This window comes from Lissotriton vulgaris, chromosome 5 (genome assembly GCF_964263255.1).
Source record: "Lissotriton vulgaris chromosome 5, aLisVul1.2, whole genome shotgun sequence".
Classification (NCBI taxonomy): domain Eukaryota; kingdom Metazoa; phylum Chordata; class Amphibia; order Caudata; family Salamandridae; genus Lissotriton; species Lissotriton vulgaris.
The window spans coordinates 1,395,306,679-1,395,319,445 of record NC_141693.1 but is presented as its reverse complement, the minus strand read 5'-3'; the positions used below and the strand labels follow the sequence as shown (position 1 = coordinate 1,395,319,445).

The window sequence follows — 12,767 nt, the reverse complement described above, 5'->3', positions numbered from 1 at the left end:
TTGTAATGCACGTATTCACATATTAGATATATTATGATGCAACTTTTGTGGTAATAGATCTAGACAATGCTGCGATAATTCACTATTAAAAAATAAACAAGGAAAAGCTGAGAGCTCGTTTAATATCGGATTTGAGTACCTTAGAGGTGGTCTTCATGCGTTACATTAGTCAAAAGGCACATTTACCATGCTTTCATTACGTTATTTTCAAAAAGAAGAAACACGAAAATGAGAACATTGAATAACACTCTAAATTAACAAGCATTCATGTGAGGATCATTTGCAAATATATTTCCAGTTTCCAGCAGAATACCAGGACAGCAGTCAGTCGGTAGGAACAGAAACTTAATCAGTATGAGTTTATTGTTCCGCGGAACACATTTTATTTTTCAATTTTACATGTGAAAAGTTGCAATGTTTCAAATATCGACCTACAAGAAAAAATAACAAACAAAGCTATCTTACAAATGCATTCTTTTATTTCAGAGAGTAAAACAGAGGGGGGGGGAAACACAATCATAAGTCAATGGCAAGGACAGCGGAAAGACAAGACTGTGCAGTAGCACCGCAGAGAGCAAGAAGGCGCATGCCACAGCCGTCTACACAGTGAGTACAGAAAGAGAAAAGAATAGGCAAAAACACAACCTTGCAAAGTCACTCTTATTGTGTATCAAAAATTGCTGGTGTGTTAACGTGTGCCTTTTCTTCAACAATGGAAATCAAAACAGAGCTGAGCAGAAACCATCTTGTGAACAGAGGGTTTTTGTGCATAGAAACTCAAACAAAATGACAAAATAGGTTGAGAACCTTAGGAGAAAGCAAAAAAATAAAATTATATTATATATATATATATTTATATGTATATATCTCAAATGCACCACAGAGAATAAACCCCTACAAGCGTGTATCTCTACACCTCTGAATTCCACCAAGCCACTAGGCCCAGAGGATTCATGGATGCACTTTTATTTTATGCGCAGTGGTTCAGCTAGAATCAATGAACCCCTGGCATTGCTTTACTAAATTACGGGCAAAAATTCTTGCATTGGTATTTAAGAGACAACACAGTAGTCATAGAAATTGACAAAGTTGACAGAAGCAAGCCAGAATCTCAGCTCAGTGTTTTGTAACCACAGGTGTCCAGGGGTGGGTGTAACATGCCACTTGTTTCTTGGTCGGTTGTACTATATCTATTAGGAACCAATATTAGTTTCTGAAAGTTATGCAGAACATATTCATTAGTTTTAGAACATAAATTATATTACTTTAGGCAGTTCACCAATATCTAGTGCATTACTTGATTTGACCAAGTCAACTGGGAAAATAATTTGAAACCCGGTAGGATTTCAATTTCAAATGACAGGTGAAAGCAAGCGTCAGGAGCTTCTACCCAACAGTGTTAAGATGCTCATTCTCAATGTCACAAAATTCTGAAAGCATTTTGAAAAAAATTGATGTAGGATTCTAAGTTTCCATATCTGCTCTTAATTAGTTTATTCCTAGCTGAAAAATGGTCAATCCTTTGTTAGAATTCTAAAGGTAGGTAGGATACATGCAACACCACCATTACCAAGAAATCAATATGCATTGTAAAATATGAAATTACATTTTTTCAAACTCTGACCAAGTCTACTCACTTCTATCTTGCATTGATGGCCAACTGTCTATGGTTCACCAAGACTCGCACCAAGTCACAAAGAGTCCATAAGAGTAAAGGGGGCAGAAAAACGGTTGGGGGAAATCAACAATATGAAATGCAGTTTGAACTAGAACACAAAGAGTCTATATTTTTTAGGCATAGACTATTTGCTAGGTGTTCAGGTCAGAGGAAGGTCTTGAAACGTCCCAGGGGTGCTTACACATTTTAATAATTTTGCTCTCCTATTCACTTTTTCTTCAGTTTGGGGTGATCAGCGTGCATGCCGAGTTGTGCAATGCTCGCCTCCAGACATAGAATTTACACCTCTTCTTGCATACCCTACCCAAGTTTTTTATGAGGAAAACAAAGAAAATACAGTACAAATGGCATGTAACTCATTTTTTGTTCCTTTTCTACTCAAATATTGGTCTTCCTTTTTATAGAATCAGACATCGCTGCTTCTTCCTGTGTTTCCTAACTTGTAAGGCTGCCCGGGTAGCCATTTCAAACACTTCTCGAACACCGTCCTTAGTCTTTGCCGAACACTCCAAGTAGCCAAAAGCATTTATTCGGTTAGCCATGTCTCGGCCTTCATCCGGTTTTACTGGTTCCTAAAATTCAGAAAGGAAAGTATCAGTAGTGCTACTCCGAAAAACCACAGCAACATTTAAGCAACTACAGGGCAATTTAAAAACAGGAAAAGCGTAATCAAGATGAAAATATTTCATCAGCTCCTTCAAGTATTTCAGACAAGATGGCCACCCCTTAATTTGTAATTGGTCTGGGCACATTTGCCATTGTTGTATAATTGCAAAAGACCTCTGAAGTGTATGAATCCCTCTCGTGGCTTGTGAGGCCTGTGTTTACCACCTCCACCTGCTGCCCCTGCAACACCATGCATTTTCTGTGTGCACTACTGCATGGAGGGCGAGGTGGAGCATTCAGTAGGAACAAACAGATGTCTATGGGAGAAGGTTTTGTAACATAAAAACATTCTTTTTTTAAAAAAAGTAACAGCAACTTGAGCATTGCCATTAAGATCAGAACAACTGCTCTGCAAAGATAAAAATAAGAAGTGTCATTTTGACCACCTTTCCAACAGCATAAGAAACCCTCGCGACCTGCAATGTAAATCTTGCATTTCCAATGTTGACATCTTAGTAGGCTGCCTAGTCTTACCTTACATTGCCGCTGACAGTTTCTAGAACTTTTCACTGAGAATCGGAGTAATGAAAACGCAGAGTGTATGGGAAGGTTAATTTATATTTTGGCATTGCAACAAATCATGGCAAATTAACAAATCACTCTTATTCCTCCTTTAGTTCTTAAAATATTGTTGAAAATGAATGTAACAATCTTTATTTGCCTAAACACTGAAATAAATTGAAATATGAAATTCCAGCATTCATAAAGCGCACAGCTACCTCTGGAGAAGTGTCCCAGCACTGGGGGCCGTTGGGAAGATTAAGCGATTGCCCTGAGTCACATGGTGCTGGGCTAACCTGCAGTCGGAGTCGGGGGTCATGAACAAGTGGTTCACTGTAAACTCTTAAAATATGGACATTCTCATCACCAACACAAAATCTGGACACATCTGGAACTAAACTTTATTCCCCCCGAGTTTTATATAGTGCAAACTTGACCTAAATGTATTAGAGCGCTTTACATGAGCAACAGTTGCGTACCGACAATCAAATTTATGCTAAACTAAACAATTATTGTTATAAAATGTTAACCGAGACCTACATCTTTGTTTGAAAAATAGGTTATGTATGTATAAAATGTAATAAGAATACACTTCCACAGATCTCATTTAGGGGTGTCAGTTGCACCACAATTCGTTTTTGCTTCCAGTGATTTCATCAGTATTGAAGACTGGTTGTCACTTAATGTGAAGTCAAGAGTAATGAGGGAGTTAAAAGGGGTGTGAATTCATGTGTCAGAAAGCATGTATAAGTCCATTGATGGCAATGGCAGGGCTGCTTAGCTGATTTACTGATCCATGATCATGGATGCCCTTGGATCAGTAAATAAAAAAAAAAATGCAATTCGTTAGTGAGAAAGTGCGTGTTTGCGGTTAACGGTGAAGCAGGAGGAGGGAGAAAGGGGAAAATCATCATGGAAGTCGGGGGGGGGGGGGCGGAGGGGGGGTGCACAAGGAGAGAATACCACCAGTGGTGGTTTCCTTTCGAGGGCAGGGGAGCATCGCCCTCCTCCCACTGGAAGCCACGCAGGAAATATAAAATGGCAAAAAAAAGATTTTATTTTTACTGGTGCTGAGCGCGCTGCAGCAGCACCAGCCCCAAGCCCAGAGACGGCAGCAGAGGAGGACTAATGTAGGGCTGACTCGACGCTCCAAAGTGTGCATGTCGCTTTGGCCGACTTTTGCGGCAGCCAAATTGACAAGCGCACTTTGAAGCTCTCCACCCAGCTGTCTTAAAACAGCTGGGCGGATTCCAAGCACTTGTCTCCAGGACCTGAAGGAGCGTCCAACCAGCCTACTCCTTCCAATCTAGGCTCTTCTCTCATGCTGGTTAACAGCATGAGAGCAGCATCTGGATTGGTTAGGGGAGTTCAAGTATCGGAGAAGAAAACTGAGAAGGTTGCACAGCCCGTGAGTAAGTGCTGTTTTATGTTATTTAATATGTGTAATCATGTAAGTGTAGTGGTTGTCCTTTTTTTGTAGTTAGTGTCATGTTTTTATTTGGGCTTTTGGAAGGAGGGGTATTTTACTTCAGGATTGTGGAGGGAGGGGTGGTTTACTTTGTGGTTTTTGAGGGAGGGTGTGTTTTTTTTCGGGGGGGATGGAGTGGTGGGGCACTTCCCACGTCCCACCACTTTTAAAGGGTACTAGGTGCCCCTGATTATCCATAACACTGGGAGTGAGCAACATGGAGTGCAGGCTATGAAGGAAAAAGGACACAGATGAGAGAGAGCACTGTGGGATGGGAGGGAAGCACACGGGCATGTGAGGGAAACATGTAGAGTGTGTGGGTGAGAGAAACATGAGTGAGGGGAAACCAGTACTTTCAGACCGGTACCTTGTCAGTCGCCACTCATCCTGAGCTACAAAATACACCGGGAAGAACATCCATAGGCCAGTACAACATCCGATATCGAGCACACAGACCCACAACGTGTCCTACCTGTTTCATCTTGATCAGTTCTCTTCTAGTGTGTTCATCATTCCTTAAATCCTTTTTGTTTCCAACAAGTATTATAGGCACATTTGGACAAAAGTGTTTCACTTCGGGAGTCCACTTCTCAGGAATGTTTTCTGTTAATTAAGACGGGAAAACAACAATGTTAGGATGTAAAAACTGAAACAAGGTGAAATGGGTAAACAGTGGTTGAAGCCTACTTTCATTAAACGGATATTCCAGCCTTGATTATTTTTAAGTAGGATATGAAATAAAGCTTCTAGCATGTTCTCTGTAGGAGTGGGTCGTCGCCTAAAATGCGCAACATCAAGGCAGGAGGATCTCCCCTGCAAATATTTATAATCTTTATACTACGGTAGGCAGGCCTGTGCCGTTGAAGCCCCAGATCCAAGATAAAGAATACAGCAATAAAAATACAAACTCTGCTGCTTTAAAATGGAATCAAATATGTTGTCCTGGGGCATGTAAATAAGAGCAGAGAATTGAAGTTTAGCGTAAGTATGGAATTAAGATTTCATTGGGTCAATCCCTTGACAATTCCAGATTTTAGATTTTAAAATGAAAGAATTAGAATGTGCCCTTCATCTCAATTTGCTTATTACTGGTAAAATGTACAATCAGTACCTAAAACATGATTTTATTCATATCATCATCAATTCAACTTGATTGATCGCGGGGGACTTCATGGAATGGGAACACGGCTTGGAACAATAGCCATCTATGGGCCTGATTAAAGCTATCATGTTACACAGTTATCCCTGCACCAATGGAAATATAGGTGGTGCAACATTTATCACAACTGGCAATCACCGGGATCAATAAAGCTTGCAATCTGTATTAGATTTCGGCAGATTAAAACCGACGATTAACATGAGAAGAAATTTGGTATTTACCAGGACATGTAGGTTTTGGTACAGTACACACCAAAATCGAAATGTTAACCACGAAAGAGTTGCAATAGGTGCAATTTATCGTACCCTATAAATTCTGAAACCCAGGGTGTTATATTTTATTGGGTGAACAAAGCAAACACAAGGAGAATATGGACTGAGTGCTGAAACTTTTCAGACACTCACCCCAAGTCACAGATCTGGGTTGAAACCATCATCATTCTTTAGCTCACTTTGCCACCTCAGTTCAGACCCTGCTATATGCAAATCAGTCTTGACCCTGTGCCTCATGGGAACAGTCCAGCCCGAACCGGAAACAAGCATCCTGGGACCAGTTTCAGGATAACACCACTCATCAGCCAGGCTAGCTTGAATCAAGAGGCAAGGTGAGCAAGGGACCCACATCTGTGCATACCCTGCCAACCTAAGGCGAACAAAGCAAACACAAGGAGATGATGGACAGAGCGCTGAAACTTTTCAGGCACTCACCCCCAGTCACAGATCTGAGTTGAATCCATAATCACTCTTTAGCTCACGACGCCACCTCAGTTCAGACCAGATTTTCCCTGAACCGGAAACAAGCATCCTGGGACTGGTTTCGGGGTAATACCCCATATCAGCCAGGCTAGCTTGAATCCAGTGACAAAGTGACATGGGACCCACGTCTGGGCATACCATGCCAACTTAGGGCAAACAAAGCAAACAATATTTTATTGAGTGCAATAATTCTGACCATTCATCCATGGCACTAATAATCAAGTTCTATGCAGACCCGTAAGCAGAGGACGGCCCGGGACCAGGGTTCGATTCCCGACGCGGCAGGGTCGTGGACCATGGTCAGCGGGCTCGATAATTCTCGCCTCGGTGCTACTCCAGTCAGGGACCATACTCGGCAACTCTGGGCATTAGCTTGCCTCATCTTCACAACGGCCCCCCAGACCGCCGGGGATGCTTGGTCGCACCTTAGGGATACCCATTAGGGACCATCTCTCAGGGTGAGCCAGGACGGGTTCCCCAGCGGTCGAAGCGTGGAGATACTCCTCCGGGAGTCTATTCCTAGCGCTATATAAACCCACAATTAAAATAAATTAAATTAATAACTTCAGGTTTTATAACTGTGACACTGTCCTTTCAAGTACTCGATTCACAGTCTCTATGCCGAAGAGGAATATTTGCCAGACAGGGTTGATGGGAGACCAAATCCCTGTAATGGTCACCATGGTTTAGGTAAGAGAGATGGTCCCAATAAGAAACCTAGCATTTTAGAGCCTATGCCTAGAAATAAAAAATTTTGCCAAGTGTGATCCAGACTTATCACTGGACATATTTAATTGATGAATAATAGAAGTTGTTTGATGCCAAGTGAGTGTATTATGTGCCTATTGAATGCAAAATGCATATCCTGTGCCCACAATTCATGACTGACAGTCCAGAGGTGGCAACACCTAGGAGGACGCAATGTTATTTTATTTTTCTGTGCCAAGGCAGTTTTTCGGGGATGGGTTGGGGGAAGGAGAGGTGGCATTCTAAGTGCACATGACTGTTTGGCTGGCCAAACAATCATGCGTAGTTTGCATGTTCTCCACAAGCTGTATTGTACAACCTGGGTGTAGAACATGCCCAAGCTCCCTGTCCGAGCGCCGAACCACGGCGCTCAGACCAACCACAATGCTGCATTGAAGCGTTGTGATTGGCTTAGGGGAGCCTGCGTACTTCTACAGAAGGAAGAGGACAGAGAAGAGGCAATAGCCGGCTCGCCGGTTAGGGATTAAAAAAAAAAAAATTTAAAACCCCTCCTCCCTACTACTGCTTCCCGGGAATAGCCGCCACTGGGCTTGAAATGTAATTCACACATTAGAACGCAAAAAGACAGCGGATGGGATACCACGTTACCTAGAGTCTGCAAAACAGTGCAAATGTTTGGAACATCAGTCATTTTTTAGCAGCTTTTTTTTGTTTTTTACATTACCAGAGTTCTCACTAAATTGGATGACCCGATTGCAATATTGAAATGGCCCAGAAGCTATTTACCAGAAAATCTTTCTTTATCAAGGGGGTACTGGTCTCCCAAGTAACGTTCCATCAGCTGGGGTGAGCATGACAATTATTCTTCACACCAGATCACAGTTTAGCTAGTTTAGGTTCACAAACACATGGACAGTTACAGGAGTCATGTTTTCACTACACAGTAATAGATCACAAATGTATCAGTTTCTTAGTGGTGGTTGAACATGAAAACATGAGCCAGGGTGTCCACAAGCGTCTGATGTAACAAGAAATTGAGCATGTTTTATCTACAAAAGACTATTTATGAAACTGAACATGTTGAATTTGTTCCAATATCCCAGGTTTCTCCAATGAGTAGCTCGCAAGCTACTAGTAGCTCTCCAGCAACGTCTAAGAACCTCCCCTCTTTGCAGTTTAGCCTAGTAAATTAAAAGCGCTTGCCTGGAAGTATTAATAGAAGTCTACCAAAATTAAAAAGTGCGTATTCAAGAAGAAAATGTGTGTATTTTCATAACTTACAAGCCGATGTTTGGGGAAACATAGTTAAAGTTCCAAAATATATTTAAAATTGATATTTAAGTAATAAATCATGTAGGGTAGAGGACACATTACTTACATTATTACTTTAGTGCAAGGGACATTGCTGCTATGGCTGTTATGTATTACCTATGGAAAGGCATTCCAAATTGGCAAAACATTTTTGACATTAGTACTGGCAACCCTGCCTGTTACACTGACATGATTATGGTGGGTAAATATGGACAGGGATGCCAATAATATACTCTTGTCTGACATGGTAAATATTACACCGCCAACAATATTGGTAGCTCGGGATGACTTTCAATGAACACGAGCAGCACTTATTACAGAAAACATTGGACTCCCCTGTCCTTCAAACAATTGTTCTTCCTCTTCATTATATTGTTTAAGTATACTTCTTGCCACATATATTTCTCACTACATGCATCCCAAGGTTAATTTAGTTTGTTAGCTACAGGTATCTCAAAGAAGGGGCAGGGTTCCCTTCTCTGAACCATACCATGGGCTTTTGAATGCTATAGAGCCAATGTGTAAGAGCAGAAATTCTGTAGATGTTTCTTCTGAAAGAAAATATTGTCTATTTTGAGATGGGGTGGCAATGAAGATACATAACGGAAGCACCGAATCTCAACAGGTAAAACGATTTTACTGCGCTCTCATGCACAGATCCTTTGTGCCCCAAAGACACAAATCAAGAACCAAAACTCTGCAATACCATGTCTGATAAGAAAACCCTTTCCTTTTGTTAGTTTAATAAATTCCCACATGGCCAACATACCTATATTTTGGCATGTTAGTTTATCCTAATCATTTTAGATAAGCCTCCCTGACCGGATTTATAGAAACCCAATCTCTAGTAGTAACCCGTTGCCTATCAACTCTTATCTAGGTACAGGGGACCAGAAGCTCCTTTATATGTGGGATAAAGTACCACTTGCTGTACATTATAATGATATTTCAAATAATCGAGTTCCATGACTACATAGCAGAATAAAGCAGGAGCTGGAATTCCTTTATAAGGTTATGGAACTTAGAGGTGACTTGCAATATCCTTATCATGTACAGCAGGTGGTACGTTATTCCATAGAATACATCATCACACCATCACCTTTCCCACAAAATATTTAAATCCTTGGTGCAGTGCTCTTTCACCTGAAAGGGAGAGCATGTTTGCAAACACGAAGAATCAAAATAGAATCTCTAGTGAAAAATCAAACGCATCAAAAAGCTGTTAGATAATTACTGTACAAATATATTAGAATCAGTTTAGTAGAAGTCAATTTTTTTTTTAAAGAGGGGAAGTAGGTCGGATGTGTAGACATGCAGAAAGATTCTAACTTTTATATAATTCCCAAAAGAGTGCATACATTATTTGCCATAACATCTCTTTTCTGCATTCCACTGTAATCTACAAAAACAAAGCAGAAGAAAAAAATGCAACTTTTTATTTTGTTCCTTAAACAGTTGCTTCAATTATACTCCGTGACCTGACCTGCCGTTCCCCCTTGGCTGCTGCCTATGGCAGCAGACACTGCTATACAGGAACTCAACTGCAAAAAATATTACAGTTGAGTTCTGGCATAATTTCTTTATATTAGGCACCAGGGTGCGTGACAAGTCACCAATTATAAAGAAATTAGAGACAGGTTTTTATACAGAGTGCAGAATCCCATGCATTGAAACCCATGTATTATAAAGTGTTATACAGGTCATGAAATAGAGTGGTAGGCACCAACCTAAACTGTCTGGGCTATCTATGGAGAAGCACATAAGAATAACATCTGTGTCTGGGTAGGAAAGTGGCCGAAGTCTGTCGTAGTCCTCCTGTCCTGCTGTGTCCCAAAGAGCAAGCTCCACCTGAAACAGAAAAAGAGTTGGAACTTTAATGGTGTTCATGCTTTTATAAAAAATAAGAACTTTAAGTATGACAAATGTTGTATAGAGTGCTCACACTCAAACAGATATGTTATTGTTGGTTATGCAGACAGCAAATTAATAATTAAAGCAACTGCATTATTGTCTCCAGCCAGAAAAACTACTGTTTCCTACTTAAGTTTTGGGATGAGCTGTAATAATCCATACACACACACCCACTGCAAGTGTAAAAAACATCAGTGTAATGCACTTTTAAGCCCAGGTAGGTCTTTTCAAATTACATGATCACATGTATTTTGAGTTTGGTTTGTAGAGAAAGAATAAACAACATTTGCCCAACTATAGCAAAGGTTTAACCTTTTTTTTCATTGCATAAACCAAAAACACAAAAGAAACCCCCTGGTTCTACAACGTACGGATGAGTGCCAACAGAGTGACCCTTTCAAAGGACGGTTTCCCTCACCCACCCAAAGGTGGAATACTTCACCATAGGGTAACCTCTTCACATTATGAACCTAGTCATAATGCATGCTACACCCATCTCTCAGAGAGGAAGGAGCTCAGGGATGTTTTCTTTGGTAGAAAGAGGTATGCTAAATACCTTAGGTGAGCTGGGTGAGAGGAGGGGTGCAAAGCAAAAATGGGTGTGAAGTAAAACTAATTTCAGGATGCCCAATAAACGTTAATAGGGCACACCTGGACCAATATTAAAAACTAAGGTATACCAGGAAGGGAATAAACCGGTCGGAGCGAAGAGTGAAGGGTTAAGCATTTGTTTCTCCCCCCCCAAGAATGTGTGTTTTTTTCTCTGGCAGAGTTCCCATCATGCAGTTTAGTGTTTTGTTAAACCGTCCCACCAAACCATTGGCTTGTGAGTGTTATTTGCTCTAATATCTCTCTCATATAGGAAGAGATGAAGTTGGTTCTCCAGTCAGACATTACCATCCTTGGAAGTCTGACCCAAGAAAAAATCCCTACGAGAGCTCTTGCTACCACCTTTGCAGTCATGCTCCTCAGAGGTATACCTTCAAAAGGTAACTGGTGGCGTGATCCACCACAACTAAGATGAACTTGTAGCCTGACAGTGAGCAGGTGGTCAAATAGACCAACAAGGTCTATTCCCACAAACTCAAACGGAACACCTACAACTGGTACAGGCGCTAACTGTCTTTGCCTTCTCTCCAGTCTTACCACTCATCTGACAAGCTAGACAGGTTCTACAGAACTGCTCTGTGACTCTGCACATCCCTGGCAAGTAGAACAGAGGGTCCAAGCTAACCTGGATTTTCTAAACATCTCCAAGTGTGCTGCCAACTGAACTTTGTGGGCCAGTGACAACAGGACGTTTTTGCGCACTAATAGAATCACTAGCCTCCTGCTACTACCTGGTTCAGGATTTACCAGTTCACTGTTTAGTAGACCATCCTCCCATTCAATATAGTGTTTCCTGACTACTGCTTTTCAGACCTGATCCTGGGCTTCCATTCCGAGGTCATACAGGCATAAGGCACTCTTCCTGTGCCTTGTGGAAATCTTCCCTGGTAGGCCCTACAGCAGCTAACAAACCTGGCTGGTCTGGAAGAGACCTAGACTCCAGCAAATGGCCAGCTTTGGGAGTCTTACCCCTCTTTCCCTCTGGAACAGAAGCGATGACCTACACAGTGACTGCCTTCCCGGAGCCTGCCCTTACCTGCAAATTACCCTGTCCTGGTCCCTGCAAATCACAGAGGAACCCACCCTCACTATGGGACTGCCATACAGACTGCTCTAGTCAACACAGCTGTTGTTGTCCAAGCCATAAGGGCTTCTGGTCCTGGCACTAAGCCTGGGGCAATCAAATTCTAGCTAAAGAGACATCCAGCTCTTTGTTTTTTCTCACCCAAACATTAATCATAGCCGCCTTGCCATTAAGCTCAATCTCAAACCTGGGAAGCGGATACTGCCTTCCTTCTCCATTGGCTACTAATCCTAGATCCATGGCTCAAGAGAGTATCTTCTCAGGCTTAAGGTACTTCCCCTTCAACCATAGAGCGGAAGGCTCCAGTGTCCATCAGGGCAGACCCTTATTTGATACTATCTTCCTATCCAAATCCATTGTTTTAGAATGGATGTGCTTCAGAGCACCCGGGTCCCTCGCCCAATGTCCATAGCTACTAAGTTAAGCTCAAATGGTCCCTTTCGGGTACCTTCACTGATGTGCAAGATGCTGGTTATCACAGGTGTTGCTGTGTCAAGTTCTTTCTCTTGACAGTCTCTTGTTATGTCCCACCTAGTGGCATTAAAAAAAGGCACTGTCTTGGGCTTGAAAAGGCATCCTTGCCTTCCCTTCTCATAATGCTCCTTCTCTGATAAACCATTACCATTGCCATATTCCCTGGGCCCTCGAGTCCAACGAGAATTACCCTAGCCCTTACCCTCTGATTTGGAACTAGTCTGTGGAGGGTTCCTCTCTCCCTATGGCTTAAAATCATGCTGTTCCAGCCCTTTGTGAACCTTGTAAGCAACTGCATATCAGCTAACACTGCAAGTGTTGTTGCATCCCTTTCTGTCAGATCAGACAGACATTGCCTAAGTGGGGTAGAGCACTCCTCCCAGAGTCATTCTGTCACCATCAACTGGCTATGGGACTGAAAATCCTTGGCCTCCATGCCTCTT

At 41.9% G+C, this 12,767-nt stretch overlaps 1 protein-coding gene across 1 annotated transcript in view; it reads right to left on the bottom strand.

Annotated features, from left to right (window-relative positions):
* Positions 1-461: 461 nt before the first annotated feature.
* LOC147712648 (rho-related GTP-binding protein RhoA-D) overlaps positions 462-12,767 on the bottom strand; it is a 158,171-nt gene continuing 145,865 nt past the window's right edge. The window contains exons 3-5 of the mRNA XM_086923341.1: positions 9,974-10,094; positions 4,786-4,916; positions 462-2,250 (exon numbers count right to left, since the gene is read on the bottom strand). Of these exons, the coding sequence (XP_086779467.1) occupies positions 2,077-2,250; positions 4,786-4,916; positions 9,974-10,094 (426 nt within the window). The 3' untranslated portion in view covers positions 462-2,076. The remainder of the gene's footprint in view (positions 2,251-4,785; positions 4,917-9,973; positions 10,095-12,767) is intronic.